Here is a 15,567-nt window from a genome sequence, read left to right as displayed (position 1 = left end):
AGACAAAATACAAGGAGGCTAAAGTGAAAAAAATAACAGTTGACTGACAAGAAATATAACAGCAAAAACAGCAATACCACAAAACAGTTCAAAGCTACAACAGAGAGGGAAATTGCCTCCTCTGTCTCCCCCGTCCCAACTCCTTTTTGTAAACAGGTGAGAACAGGGATCAATACATGCCTCCCTTTCCCCTTTTCCCTCTGAATGAACAAAGAACAAAAAACAAAACCATGGGAAAGAGGGGGCAAAGCAAAATCTGGGAAACTCTCTGCTCTGAGATCAGTTGTGCTGCCCAAGAACACGCTGACTCCAGAGGTGTCCAAGCGGGGCAGAGCCGGCGACTCCGGTCCGTGTGGTGGTGGGGGGGAGGCAGCGGCTCTGCTTGATTCCATGGAGTTCTGGGCAGGCACAGTGGCCCCTTGGTTCCATGAGGGTCTGAAATGTCTCATAGTTCCTTTTGTTCCAAAGAAGCCCTGCATGTCACAATGGTCCCTTGGTTCCATGAGATTCCACAGTGTCCCTGCATTCCTTTGGTTCCATGAGGCCCTGCAGTGTCACAGGGCCACTTGATTCCGTGACGTTACAAAGAATCAGAATGGCCCCTTGATTTAAGGCCAACTGCACATGGGGCTGCCTTGGGGGGAGTGTGGGCACCCAGACAAGGGAGTTGTCACCCCCCTGGACTCAGCCCTGGTGTCACCACATCTGGACTGGTCTGTCTGTCTGTGAGGTTCCCCATTCTGGAGGAATGAGGAAGAACTGGAGAGGGTCTAGAGGAGATCTGACAGGATGGAGCTTTTCTCCATATTGGAAATAGAATGAAATCTCCACAAAGAGTAGCATTGAAGGTTCGGACTGAAGGTGAAGAAAAAGAAATATCACTCAATAGGGACCCTTGTGGTGCAAGAGGTCACCCAGAGGGAGTCAGGATCAGCCCATAACTTTGTGTTCCAGGGAACAGCCAGAGCTGGTGCAGAGACATCAGGGAGGGTCTAGAAATGCTGCTGGGAGGGGGTGGGAAAGCAGGAGGGGTGTGTGCAGCCTGCAAGGCCAGAGCAGCAGCAGGGCCAGGGCAGGACAGCCTGCAGGAGAGATGGCCAAGGGCTCTGGCAGGGCTGCAAGGCCCAAAGGCACCCAGGCCTTTGTCCCCTTGCCTCTGGCAGCTGCCTCTGCCACTCAGGCCACCACAAGCAACTTGCCTGGCAGGTTCTGCCCTTGGTTTCTGCCTCGCCCCTCCCTCAGGAGCCTGGCAGGGGTTGCCCAGTTTTGGGCCTTGGTTGTTCCTCCCCCTCCTCTCCCAGTGCCCCCCAAACAGCCCTGAGCCAGCCGGGAGGGACAGGATCTGCTGGGCCAGGGCCTGGGGCTCAGGCCTTGGCCTTTGTGCTCCACAAAACCAAGGCAGGCTTTGCTCAGCATTGCAGGGGCCTGCCCAGAGCCTTTGTCTGCCTGCACTCCTGGCCTCCAAGGAGCTGCTCCAAGGAGTCCCTGGGGAGGCTTTGTCAGGGCCTGCCCTCAGTGGGGCCCAGCAATGCTTCAAGGCACTTGGAGTTTGGCTTCTGACTTCTTCAGCAGCTTCTTCAATCTTCTCTCAGTACCTCAGGATCATGGGCTGGGCTGCAAACACACCGTGGGGCTCATTAAAATGCAGAAATCCCTCGGGATCTCTTTGTCTTCCTTTAATTGTCTTCAAGACAATTTCAAAACAAGTCTTCAAAATATGTACTATTTTTTGTTTTACTTCAATTATGGATATTTTTCAGTTCAGAGAACAGGTGATAGAGGTGTTCTCCAAGTGATCTTGATGCTGAGTGTCTCCTCAGGAGATCCACACTGACCCTGGATGATCAACCTTGCTCCTCACCCCCCAACCTCACCAGTTCTGACATGGCCCATCTTGGACTGACAGCTGATTGAACTCCAAACACACTGTGGGACCCATTAAAATGCTGAAAAACAAATTATTTCCCTTCCTTTCATTGTCTTCAAGACTTCTAGAGCTAATTGGAGTTGTTTTGTGGTTTAGCTAAGAAAGAAGATTTTAAAGTGGAAGTCACGAAAAATAATTTTTTTTATGAAAGGGAATGATTTACACAAAGCCTCAGGATGCAAGAGGGTCAGGGCACAAAGGATTTGGATCCAAAAATAAGGGGGCAAAAGAGATTAGTACCACTTAATCATTGACCAGTTGAACCGTTTTCAACTGGTTCAATAGCATTCGCTACAATTTTAACAGTGACTGAATTACAGATTCACAATAACAACATTCATCATCATCATGGCAAGGCTTTGTGAACGAAGATTTAGGAAGGCTCTATCCACATTTGTTACAGGCACGCTGGTGGCTAATGAGGGCAATACAAGATAGACATAACGGATTGCAAAAGGCACAGCAGAAAGACTCCTTAGATGGTAAATTCTGCAAGACACGGTTCTTTCTGTGTTGTCTTTTCTCCTCAAGGGTGATCCTGCATGTGTTCTCAAAGGAGACAGCTGCATTATACATAGTGTGTCTCCAGGTCTCACGATTGGAGGCCAGAGTAGACCAGTGATGATGATCAATATGGCCAAGGCTGAGATGTCTACTACCTGAAGGGAAGTTCTAGCCAGGTGGGGGTTGGTCTCTTCTCTCAGGCACTCAGCAACAGGACAAGGGGGCACGGGCTTAAGCTCCGCCAGGGGAAATTTAAGTTGGATATCAGGAGAAAATTCTTTACAGAGAGAGTAATTAGGCATTGGAATGGGCTGCCCAGAGAGGTGGTGGATTCACCATCCCTGGAGATTTTTAAACGCAGATTGGACGTGGCACTGAGTGCCATGATCTAGTAAATGGACTGAATTTGGACCAAGGGTTGGACTCGATGATCTCAGAGGTCTTTTCCAACCCAATCGATTCTATGATTCTATGATTCTATGATTCTATGATTCTATGTTGTTTCAGGGAGTCCTTGTATCTTTTCTTTGGGGCTCCTCTCTTGTGGCAGCCGGTGGCAAGTTCACCATAGAGCAAAATCTTAGGGAGGGGGTGGTTGGTCCTTCATCCTGGAGACATGCCCTGCCCAGCTCAGCTGTGTTCTCAGCAACATGGCCTCAATACTTGTGACTGCTGCCTGTTCTAAAACAGATGTATTGGTCACATAATCTGACCAGTGGATGTTTAGGATTGTACGGAGGCAGCGTTGATGGAAGCATTCTAGGAGACGCAGGTGGTGGCGGTAGATGACCCATGATTCGGACCCATATAAGAGAGCAGACAGCACTATGGTTCTGTAAACACTGATCTTTGTACTTTTCTTCAAGTGTTTATTTTGCCAAACTCTTTATGAAGCTTTCCAAAAGCTCTGTGCCTTTGCTAACCTGTTGCCTCTCTCTGTCAATCTTACCATCCGAGGAGATGAGGCTACCCAGGTAATTACTGGGTAATTACTGGGCTGATTTGAGCTCTGATTGGCCAATGGTGATGTGGGGTGATGGAAGACTTCCTGAGGTGCAAGTTGATAGAGAACTTCTGTCTTCTTTAAGCTGACTTCCAGCCCAAAGAGCTCAGCAGCCTCAGCAAAGCAGGATGTTAAACACTGCAGAGCTGCTTCTGTGTGGGCAACAAGGGCGGTGTCATCAGCATAAAGCAGCTCCCGGACAAGATGGTTTAAGGTCTTGGTGTGGGCCTTCAGACGCCTTAGGTTGAAAAGGCTTCCATCAGTACGGTATCGAATGTAGATACCGTCCTGATCATCGAGGTCTGCCGTGGCCCTTTGGAGCATCCTGCTGAAAAAGACTGTGAATAGGGTTGGAGCGAAAACGCAGCCTTGTTTCACACCACTGGTTATTAGAAAGGGCTCAGAAAGTTCATCACCACATCTGACTTGGCTGTGCTGATCCTCATGGAGTGAGATGATCATTTTAAGGAACTTGGGGGGACAACCTAAACATTCCAAAATCTGCCACAGACCTTTTCTGCTCACAGTACCAAAAGCCTTGGTGAGGTCGACAAAGGTTACATAGAGACTTTTGTTCTGTTCCCTACACTTCTCTTGCAGTTGTCTGAGAAAAAACACCATGTCTGTGGTGCTCCTGTTGGCTCTGAAACCACACTGACTTTCAGGTAGCATTCCTTCTGCTCTCGGGTATTAGTATGTTCAAGAGTATTCTTGCCAGGATTTTGCCAGCAATGGAGAGCAGAGTAATACCAAGGTAATATGAGCAGTCTGATTTAGTACCTTTCTTTTTATACAAAGTGATGATGACTGCATCTCGAAGGCCTGATGGTAGTTCGCCTGGTTCCCAACAGCACACCACAAACTCATGAAATTTAGCATGGAGTGCAAGGCCCCCACGTTTCCAGACTTTGGGTGGAATTCCATCAACCCCAGCTGCCTTGTCGATTTTCACCTGCTGTATGGCCTTAAGGGTTTCTCCTAAAGTGGGGGCAGTATCCAATTCATATTTCACTGGTTGTTGTGTGATGGACTGAATTGCTGAGTCTTGGACTACACAGTTGGTGCTGAAGAGTCTGAAAGTGTTCAGACCATCGATTCAGAATGGAGGTTTTATCTGTTAGAAGCGTTTGCCCATCAGCACTGAATAGAGTGCTTTGGGCTTGGTATGTAGGCCCATATGCTGAATAAAGGATTATCTTCTTGTGTATACATATATATACACACACACTGAACAGAGTGAAAAAGTTGAAGTCTACTCAACTGTTGGTCATAAAGTGGAATTAAGTTTAGGAGAAAACATAACCTAATTAGGAGGTTATGAAAGGCACATTAGTATGTGCTGGAAAAGTAATTTTTATATATGAAAACTATTTTATGCTTTATATTATCTGTATAATACACAGTCTTACACAAACAAACCAAGGATGTGCATGAAGTTCACACTAAAGCTCTGTACTATATTTATTGCTCTCTGTGATCAGTGCTGCATTCAGGTTACATTTGACCTGCAGATGTAATGGAACCTCAGCAGAGTACAAGAGGGCAATCAAGAAAATAATGATCTTGGGGTGGCAAAGAGGTTTCTCTACATTGCTTTTCTGTGATGAAGAAATCACTGTCCCAGAGAAATCTTTGCAGGTGACAGGCTTGAAAAGGAAACACCTTCACAGCCAGAGCCAGGAGATCAGAAACCTTGCAAAATTCAACTGCAGCCAATGTGGAGGAATCTGAGTTAGTCTTGGTTTTAAACATGACTAATACTCCTCTTCCTTTAGCAGATGCACTAATTCATTCTATAACCTGCAGCCTCCCCCAAAGTGCAGAAACTCCACAAGTGAAATTTGTTGAAGCTGAACATCAGATCAAAAGCTTCAGGCCTCTTCCAGCACGATTTCATCAGCTCTGCCTCCTCAAGAAGTCAGGAAAAAAAATACAGCTACATGAAAAGTAAATGAGCAGCTTTTTCTTACTCTGAAACCAGAAAATAATGACATGAAACCCAGATCAAATGCAGCACTATCACTTGTCTTTCCAAATGCCAGCATTTATTCTCTCTCTCACAGCTCCCAGAGACTTGTCATCCTGATTATCCTCCCCATGCCCTTGGGGGCATTTTTGGAGCCAATTTACACCTCTAATACTTTTTTCTCTCCTGGAGAGAGAACTGATTTTGCCTGCACATTGTAATCCCTTTAGAAGAACTTTTCCCTTTCCCCCCTAGTTTTCCTCACTTGTTGTTATTACTTTTTCCCCTTAAGTTTAAAAATTAAAGCCTTTGCTCTGAAAGAGGGTGAAGGAAGAATGACGAAGCTTCAAACCAAGGAGAAAAACCTTAAAATCTGAATTTCCATGAGCAGCACAAGTCTCCTCCTGCATTAATGCTGCCTCACAAAACGGCAATGGCCTCTGCAGGCAGCTGCCTAAAAACACCCACGGCTCCTCAGGAAAACAGAAATGCAATTGTTATATTCCCCCCCCCCCCCAAAGATTTAATTTTTCTCTCTTTTCATTCAGCCCCTCGGTGACTCCCGAGAGCCCTCTGCAAATCCATACACTGACTTTTGGAGGAGCTTTTGGACACCCCCGGGATCCTCCCCCGCGCTGCCGTGGGGCCCGTGGGTGTGTGAGGGGCTGAGGGGTCGAGCGCCTGGACACTGATAAATAAATATCGCCGCGCAGGGATACGGGCCCGCCCCCGCCGCGCTGCGCAAACGGCGCAGGGATACGCAAACGGCGTAAGACGGCGACGCGGGCGGCAATGGAGCGGCGCTACGCAAATTGCGTAAGGGGCTGGAAATGCCCGCCGCGCTACGCAAACGGCGTAAGGGGGGTACTGGTAATGGTAATGGAGGGAGTTACGTAAGTTGCGTACGGTTACGCAAATGGCACAAGGGCCCTGCCTTTAGCGCTACGCAAATGGCGGAAGGACCCCGGTGGCTTCCTAAGGGCTCACAGACCTTTCCCGGTTCATCCCAGTCCTCTCCAAAGGGCTCCCAGTCCCTTCCTAAGGGCTCCCAGTCCATCCCAGTCCCCCCCAGTCCGCTCCTAACGCCGCTGCCCACAGCCCTACACAAACGGCGTAAGGGGCTCTGCCGTTGCCCACAGACCTACGCAAACGGCGTAAGGGGCCGCCGGTAACGGCAAGGGAGGGAGCTACGTAAACTGCGTAAGGCTACGCAAGTGGCGTAAGCGCCCTGCCCTCAGCGCTACGCAAATGGCGGAAGGGCCCCGGTTCCTTCCTCGGGGCTCCCAGTTTATCCCAGTACCTCCCAATCCTTTCCTAAGGGCTCCCAGTTCATCCCAGTTCATCCCAGCTATCGCCGCGTTCTCGCGCTTCCAGAATTTTCTCCCTCCGCTTCCCAAATATAAAAGGGACTTTCTGTGCTGACCACCGAGCCGGGAGCGCTGACGGGCTTGGCGCAGGGGCCGTGTGGTACTTGGTTTCTCTACAATTCATCTTTTATACTGAAGGGGGAAAAGAAGGAAAGGAGCTGCTCCTGCCAGCATGCCAATAATCTTTTGCAAAGGACTCAAGCTCTCAGACCCAATTAGTCCTCCAGTGAACCATTTAGCTGCTGAAATAAATCCAGTCCCAGGCACAGAATGAGCAGGATTCGAGACAGAAAAGCCTGTGTGGGTACTCAGGGCATTGAGCTCGTGCAGATTCGTGCACAGATGCAACTTGGTACATTTTAATACTGAGTGCTTTTGATACACAAATTGGCCACCGAAACTCCCTCGGGTCACAACGTGCAAAGGTGGGACAGCTTTATCCAGAACACATAGACCACACAATTTCTCAAAGCTGGATCAGAATCTGTGCCAGCCTGTGGTGGAACCATGAAAGCCACCCCCAGGAGTTGCATTTCCCATTCGGATATCAGGTGGGGACAAGTCCCTGCCACAGGAATGGAAAATCCATGGTGGGGTGGGAAGGGCCAAGATGCTGCCCTGGCAGAGAAGGGTGGATGTGCCACTGCAACATCTCCCAGCAACGCTGCTGTGGGTGGAAAAACACCATTAAGGTGGGACAAAGTCTAGGAAAGCAACTGCAGAGTCTGTCTCCTCTAAATGTGATGTCTCCATCATCCAGACACAAAGCCATGCTTTGGACCTCCCTGCACCAGTCTTGGATTTCCAGCTCCTTAACTGCATCAGAACAAGACCAAAAAATTACTTCTTTTTATATTCTTGTAGTGAGTTGGCCCTGGCCAGATATCAGGTACCCACTAAAGCCGCTTTCTCTCTCCCTCTGCAACTGGGCAGAGAAGAGAGAAAAAAAAAAACAAAACAGCTAAGGATTCATAAGTAGAGATAAGAGCTGGGAGAGGTCAGTGACTGATCACCTTCATGGGCAAAACAGACTCCAAGTGGGAATAGTACTTAAATTTATTACTAACAGGATAAGAGCCAAAGAGTGAGAAATAAAAGTCTTAAAAACACCTTCCCCCCACCCCTCTTTTTATGTTCTCCCTCCTCCCCCTCAGCGGTGCAGGGGGACGGGAATGGGGGTCACTGTCAGTTGTTTCTGCCACTGCTCAGGGAGAGGAGTTGGAGTCCTTTCCCTGCTCCCATGGGGTCCCTCCCACGGGAGACAGTCCTTGATGGACCTCTCTGGTCCATCCCTCGGGCAGCAGCTCTTCCCAACCTGCTGTCCCGTGGGTCACTCCTCCATGGGGTCAGTCCTTCACGGATGAGCTGTACCGGTGTGAGTCCCCCACAGGGGCCATGAGTCCTACCTGGGAAAAACCTGCTCCAGCCTGGGCTTCCCTCTCCACGGGCTGCAGGTCCCTGCCAGGACCCTGCTCCATCCTGGGCCTGCCACGGGGTCACAGCCTCCTTCCTGCATCCACCTGCTCCAGCGTGGGAGCCTCCATGGGCTGCAGGGGGGTCTCTGCACCCCGATGCTCCCCCATGGCCTGCAGGGGGGTCTCTGTACCCCGATGTTCCCCCATGGCCTGCAGGGGGGTCTCTGCACCCTGATGCTCCCCCAGGGGCTGCAGGGGCACAGTTGCCCCACCCTGCTCTGCCCCACGGTCTACAGGGCCTGAGCTCCAGCACCTGGAGTACATCCTGCCCCTCCTTCTGCACTGCCCTTGGGGTCTGCATTGCTGTTCCCATGGTCTCACTCCGCTCTTTCCTGGCTGGAATTCTTTCTTTTTCTTAAATATGTTATCCCAGAGGTGTTACTGTCACTCCTGACTGGCCTGGCCTTGGCCAGCAGCAGGAATTCTGTCCTGGAGCCAGCTGGCATTGGCTCCACGGGACAGGGGAAGCTTCTGGCAGCTTCTAACAGAAGCCACCCCTGTAGCCCCCCCGCTACCAAAACCCAGCCACAGAAACCCACTGCACCCAGTTACTTCCACTTGCCCCAGGATGGTTCCAGTTTCCATCAGGATGATCCCAGTCACTCCCAGTCACTTCCAGTTTATGCCAGTTGCCTCCAGCATGCACCCTGTCACTCCCAGTTACTTCCAGTTGCTTCCAGCAGGATCCCAGTTGCTCCAAGGATGTTCCCAGTTGCCTTCCAGCATGGTCCCACTGGCTCCCAAATCCCCCCTGTGTAGTTCCAGTCACTCCCAGTTTGATCCTGGTCCCTTGCAGTCACTCCCACTGTGATTCCAGTATGGTGCTGGTCACTCCCACTATGATCCCAGTCACTGCCAGTCACTCCCAATAGGATCCCAGTTGCCCCCAAGGTGGTCCCAGTTGCTCCCAGTCACTCCCCCAGGACGGTTCCTTTCACTCTCAGGGACTCCCAGTCTGAGTCCAGTATGGCCCCAGTCACTTCCAGTCACTCCCTGGAGGATGCCATTTGCCCCCTGCATGGTCCCAGTTGCTCCCAGTATGATCCCAGTATGAGTCCAGTCACCCCCAGTATGATCCCAGTAACTTCCAGACACTTCCAGTATGAAGCCAGTTTGATCCCACTCATCCCCAGCATGGCTGCAGTCCCTCTCACACACTCCCAGTATTATTGCAGTCACTCCCAGTAAGACCCCACTAGGGGCCCAGCTGCTCTCAGTATGACCCCAGTACAACCTGATTAGGGGCCCAGTTGCTCCCAGTATGATCCCAGCCACCCCCAGCGTGGTTTCAGTTGCTCCCATTCACCCCTACTATGGTTCCAGTCACTCCCAGAATGATCCCAGTCTCTCCTAGTAGGATCCAAGTTACCCCCCAAGTTACCCCTGCATGGGCCCAGTTGCTCCCAGTCACCCCACTGTAGTTCCAGTCTCTCCCAGTCCCTCCCAGTATGACTCCAGTATGATCCCAGCGGCACCCTGTATGGTGGCACTCACACCCAGGATGAACCCAGACATTCCCTGTCACCCCCAGGATAAAGCCATTTGCCCCCAGCAGGGTCCCACTTGCTCCCAGTCACCCTACTATAGTTCCAGTCCCTCCCAGTAGGATCCCTGTCACTCCCAGTCTCTCCCAGTATATCCCAGCTGACCTCAGCATGCTCCCAGTGTGTCCCAGTACACTCCCAGGCAGTCCCAATATAATCCCAGTCACTCCTGGTCTCTCCTAGTATATCACAGTTGCCCCCAGTGTGGTCCCATTCACTCCCAGTTGCTCCCAGTAGCTTCCAGCATGATCCCAGTTGCTCGCAGCCACTCCCAGTCACACCCAGTGGGGTCCTAATTGCTCCCAGTATGATCCCAATCACTTCCAGTGTGATCCCACTTGCTCCCAGTATATCCCAGTTGCGCCAACGTGGTCCCAACTGCCCTCAGAATGCTCCCAGTCACTCCCAGTATGACCTCAGCCACCTTCAATGTGGGCACAGTTGCTCCCAGTATGATCCCAGTTGTGCCCAGCATGGTCCCAGTTGCTCCTAGTTCCTCCCAGTGGGATCCTAGTAGTTCCCAGCTGCCCCTAGCATAGAACCAGTTGCTCCCAGTATGATCCTAGTCAGATCCAGTATGATCCCAGTACAATCACAGTTGCCACCAGTATGATACCAGTGACTTCCAGACACTTCCAGTACAAATCCAGTTTGATCCCAGTCATCCCCAGTATGGCTGCAGTCCCTCTCACACACTCCCAGGATTATTGCAGTCACTCCCAGTATGACCCCAGTAGGGGCCCAGCTGCTCCCAGTAGGATCCCAGTTGCCCCCAGTGTGGTTCCAGTTGCTCCCATTCACCCCTACTGTGGTTCCAGTCACTCCCACTATATCCCAGTTGCCTCCAACATGCTGCCAGGTGCTCCCAGTATGATCCCCGTTGCCCCAGTTCTGGTCCCACTGGATCCAGTCGGGGTCTCGGTGTATCCCGGTGTCCCCCCTGTCCCCCCACCCCGGTGTCACCCCCTTTTCTCTCCCCACAGAGCTCCTGAGCCGGCGGCGGCCGCAGCCCCTCCCCGGGGCCTTGGGCCCAGCCTGGACCCCCCCTGTCCCTGTGAGGATTTTGGGGGGGTCATGTGTCCCCCCTCCCCTGTTGTCACTCTGCCTGTGCCCGGCTGCTCCCAGTGATCCCAGTAAAGCTTCCCAGTTCTCTCCAGTCCCGGTTACTGGGGGGCAGTGGGGGAGGGGCTTGGGGGAATCCCAAGGGGTGGAGCCGAGTTTGGGGGGGGCAGAAGCGGCCCCAGGATGGATCGGGAATGGGGACCCCCCTGTGTTCCCCCTGTGTCAAGCCACTCTGGGAGGGTCTTGGTGGGGCACCTGCCCCTTAAAAGGCACCAAGCTCACCCCAAAAGGTGCTGGGACCCCCCTAAACCTGCACACAGGCCCTGGAGAACCCCACAAACATACTCAGAGCCCACCCAGGATCCCACCTAACCCCTTTTTTTGGGGTGGTGGGACCCCAAATTGAGTTGGCTGAAGCTGGGGATTGAGGGGATGAAGTGGAAGATGTGAGACGAGGGAAAAATGGGGGTTGGGACCCCCAGAATAATCCGGGGGTGGGGGTGGGGATTGAGGGGACTTTGGAAAAGTGAAAGGAAGAGGGAGAAGCATGGAAAAGGGGGGGTGGTCTGGTGGGTCAGATGGTCCTATGAGGGTCTTTGGGCACAGAGGGGCTAGGAAAGGGCGATGGCCCCCTGAGCTCCCAACTTCCTGTGGGGTGTTGGGGGCTGCTGGATCCAATCTCAGCCTTGGGTTATGCCAACACTTTCAGTTTAGAGGAATTACAGAGGTGTGACTGAACCATTTAGGTCCCCCAGGTTTTAATGATGGCAAATCAGATCTACTGATAGCATTGAATTATTTAGGATTACAAATGATCAGACAAAAGATCTTATCAGAATTATTTACTGCACAATATACACACTAAAACTACCAGGAGTACAGGATAAGACAGGACAGTGCTCTACCCTAAAGCAATTGTTGAAGCAATTCTACTCAAGCTGGCACAAAAGCAATAATTCTTAATTAGAGATGGATGGAACTTCCCCAGACCAACGCTCATGGGGAGATCTCTGCTCTCAACCTCCAGGAGTGACCTTGGGTGTTCCCAGCCAAAGCAGGAATCTGCACATACCCGCCAAGAAGGGTTCTGTTGGAAGAACGTGCCTCTGTGAAAGGGGACTGGCCCTTTGTGGTCAAAAGGGATGCACTGACAGTCACTGGACTCCAGGGGTTGCCTCAACATCAGGGGCTTCATTCGGGGTGGAAGCAGCGGCCGAAACTCTTCCCGCAGTCGGGGCACTGGTAGGGCTTCCCTTACTGGTGGGTCCGTTGGTGCGAGGTCAAGTGACAGCTCTGGGCGAAGCTCTTCCCACACTCCCCACACTTGTAGGGCCTCTCCCCAGTGTGGATGCGTCGGTGGGTGATGAGATGGGAGTTCCGCTTGAAGCCCTTCCCGCAGTCGGTGCAGCGGAAGGGCCTCTCATCCGTGTGCGTCCGCTGGTGCACGAGGAGACTCCCGCTGGTCTGAAACCTCTTCCCACATTCCGAGCACTTGTAGGGCCGTTCTCTGGTGTGGATAAGATGGTGGGTTCGGAGGCTGGAGCTGTAGTTGAAGCTCTTCCCACATTCCCCACACGTGTAGGGTAGTTCCCCAGTGTGGATGTGCTTGTGGGAGTGGAGGGTGGAGCTGCGGCTGAAACTCTTCCCACATTCCCCACACGTGTAGGGCCGTTCCCCAGTGTGCATACGCTGGTGGGTCAGGAGGTGGGAGCTCTTCCTGAAGCTATCCCCACATTCCCCACAGGTATAGGGACATGCCCTGGTGTGGATGTGCTGGTGGGAATGGAGGTGGGACTTTCGGTTGAAGCTCTTCCCACATTCCCTACAAGAAAAAGGCCGTTCCCCAGTGTGACTGCGCTGGTGGGTGCGGAGGTGGGAGCTCTGGCGGAAGCTCTTCCCACATTCCCCACATGAGTAGGGCCGTTCCCCAGTGTGGATGTGCTGGTGGGTGAGGAGGGCAGTGCTCCTCCTGAAGCTCTTCCCACATTCCAAGCACCTGAAGGGCTTTTCTCTGCTGGGAGGCTGCTCAGGGACCACCAACTCAGAGCTCCCCCTCAAGCTCCGGTCCTCTTCCTGGCACAGGCTGGCTGTTTCCTCCTCAGAGCACCCTGGGATGGCTTTGGAGCCCCTCCTGCGGGGGGATCTCCGGCCCTTTTCCTCCCCGCTGCCTTCCTGCGCCGGGGAGCCCTTCAAAACGGCCTCTCCCACCAGGGTCTCACGGGGGGATTTGTCCTCCGGGCTCTCCGTCCTCAGCTCGGGGCCTGGGGCAGGAAGCAAGAAGGACAGGCAGGGGATTTGCCTCCGGCCCACAGGGAAGGCCAAGGACATCCCCCCAACTCCGGCCCCGGCAGGACGGCAGCGCCAGCGGGGTTGTCCTGCAGCCGGGGCCATGCTCGGCTGACAGAGCCAGCACAACACCCGCCCAAAGGGACACTGACTTCCTCCTCACCTGCCTGGGGGGCCCAAGGCATCTTCCTCTTCCTCGCAGCCTCCTCCTCCATCCGCCCAAGCTTTGGGAAGGACAAATCCTGATGGGGGGAAAACAAGGGCTGAGCACGTTGGCTTGGGGGTTCCTCCTGCCCAAGTCCATCTCTAGAACTCACTGGGCATCCTGTGTCCATAAAAACCTCCAAACCACCAAGATTCAGCCCAGAAAGACCCAAACAACCGAGATTCAAGCAAAAAAATCCTCACAAAGCGCGAGATAACCCCACCCAAACGGCAAAAAATTGAGATTCAGCTAAAAATTACTCTAAAATATCAAGATTCAGCAAAAAACTCTCACAGGAGTTCCCCCTCGATGGTCTCTCCCTCTGGGGTTCAGAGGGTCTCCCCTGTCTGAGATGCTGGGGGTCCCACTCAGGGATGCTGGGAGTGTTGGGGGTCCCAAGGGTCCCTTCTCCTCTGACTCTCACCTTCGGGGTGTCGCGTTCCCAGACATTCCTCCTCTCTAGGTTCTCCAATTCATTGTCCTGAGGATCCCAGGTGTCCCCACTGTCCAGGCTTCCCCTTCTCCGCGCCCCTCGTTTCAGGCTCCCAGGGGTCCCGGGGCTCCTCCCTCTCCGTGCTCCCCCCTCCAGGCTGCCGGGGGTCCCCCAGCTCCGCCATCGCCCCGCTCTGCCCTCCACACTCGGCAGCTCCCGCTCTCCACACCCACCCCCGGCACTCCCGGGGGGCCCCAAACCCGCTGTGTCCCCCCCGCTGGCACCGGGCTGACAATGGAGCCGGCGGGGCCTGACCCAGCAACACCAACCCCCACCATGGGGGGGGAACCCGCATCCCCCCACCCACCGCCGGGGCTCTGCCACCAACCCAGCCCGGCACCCCCAAAAAACACCTCCTGCCCACCCCCAAGAGCCACCAAGGGCTTGCACAAGGGCCGGCTGTGCCCAAGGCAACCAAACAGCCCCACAGGCGGGGGGACACCAGAAACTTCCCCAGGGCAACGAGAGCAGGGAGCGGATCGGGCCCCCTGACACGTGGGTGGGCTCTGGGTTCAGCCTGACCAGGGGCAATTTGGCACCAACAGCACGGCCCCGAACGCTGGCTCGGCACAGGGGGCCCGAGCTCCCCCCTTTCTCCAGGCTCTTGGAGCTCTTGCAGCTCCCCCCTCTCTCCAGCCTCCCCCACTTTCCAGGGCTCAAGGCATAGGGACACCGATGCTCCCCCATGGAAACCCCACTCCTGCTCTCCCCCCACCCACTAGCCCCCCTCTCCCAGCCTTTTCCCATTGGTCCCCCAAACCCCGGCTCCACCCAGCTCCCTTTGGGGGTGACTCATCACCCTTTGGGTGACTCATGCTCCCTTTGGGGGTCCCACCTGCTTTTCTCGCTTCTCTCGCCCCTTTCCCATCGTGGCCGCTCCGCTCACCCGACAGCGGCAGGAAGGGCAGAAGGTAGAGACTGAAACAAAATGGAGGATAGAATACCCTGTCCCTTGGCTCTCTCTCTGCCAGCTCAGTGTGGGGCACACGGGCTGGGGGTCCCTCCCAAGCCCCCCGGGCAGCCGGCGTTGGCTGGGGGGATGTGAGGGCTGGGCCTGCTCAGCACAGCCCCGGCCTCGTGCCCAGCGCCTCTTTCCTGACCCACACAAGAGCTTCCCGGCCCCCCCAGGGCTCCCCTGCTGCTGCCTCTGCTCCTGGCCCTGCCTTTGCTGCTCTCTTGGCTGGGGCAGCGGCTGCAGGGGGGGGATGGCAGCAGCTTCAGCTCCACGGCACTTCCTGGGGGGAGCTCAGCCCGGGGAGGACGGGCAGGGACCTGATGGGGATGGACAGGGGCCCAGCAGGGACAGACAGGGCCTGCAGGGAAGGCACAGGGACAACCTGGCCCCCCACACTGCCACTGCTGTCTCTGCTCCTCCTTGCAGGCTCCGTGGCCAGGCACAGTTTGTGTTCCTGGGTGCCCACCATCTCAGCACTTGGAGACGCTCAAATCAGCGCCCGCAGCTCTGCAGCAAAGCCCCAGCTCACCTGGCACACAGGGGATGGACACAGCACCTGCTCGGGGATGGGCACACACAGCTTCTTCTTTTCCCCATGTCATGGTTTGAGATAGTCCCCAAATCCAATCCCCTCGCTCCATCCCCCTCCCACATCTCAACCTAATGTGAGATGGGTTTTTCCAGACAAAACACACCAGACTCAAAGTGGGGGAAAGGGAATATATTACAATGACTGTACAAATAAATATAACATCACATTATACACATGATCACAACTAT

General features: G+C 53.8%; 1 protein-coding gene across 1 annotated transcript in view; it reads right to left on the bottom strand.

The window, feature by feature from the left end:
• The window catches only part of LOC135405270 (zinc finger protein 501-like), a 229,944-nt gene extending 216,446 nt beyond the window's left edge, over positions 1 to 13,498 (bottom strand). Inside the window, exons 1-2 of the mRNA XM_064639932.1 lie at positions 12,644 to 13,498; positions 12,173 to 12,559 (exon numbers count right to left, since the gene is read on the bottom strand). Of these exons, the coding sequence (XP_064496002.1) occupies positions 12,173 to 12,559; positions 12,644 to 13,239 (983 nt within the window). The 5' untranslated portion in view covers positions 13,240 to 13,498. The remainder of the gene's footprint in view (positions 1 to 12,172; positions 12,560 to 12,643) is intronic.
• Between the last annotated feature and the right edge of the window lie 2,069 nt (positions 13,499 to 15,567).

The sequence above is a fragment of the Pseudopipra pipra genome, chromosome W, assembly GCF_036250125.1.
Source record: "Pseudopipra pipra isolate bDixPip1 chromosome W, bDixPip1.hap1, whole genome shotgun sequence".
Taxonomy (NCBI): domain Eukaryota; kingdom Metazoa; phylum Chordata; class Aves; order Passeriformes; family Pipridae; genus Pseudopipra; species Pseudopipra pipra.
This window is presented reverse-complemented; position numbering and strand designations above follow the sequence as displayed.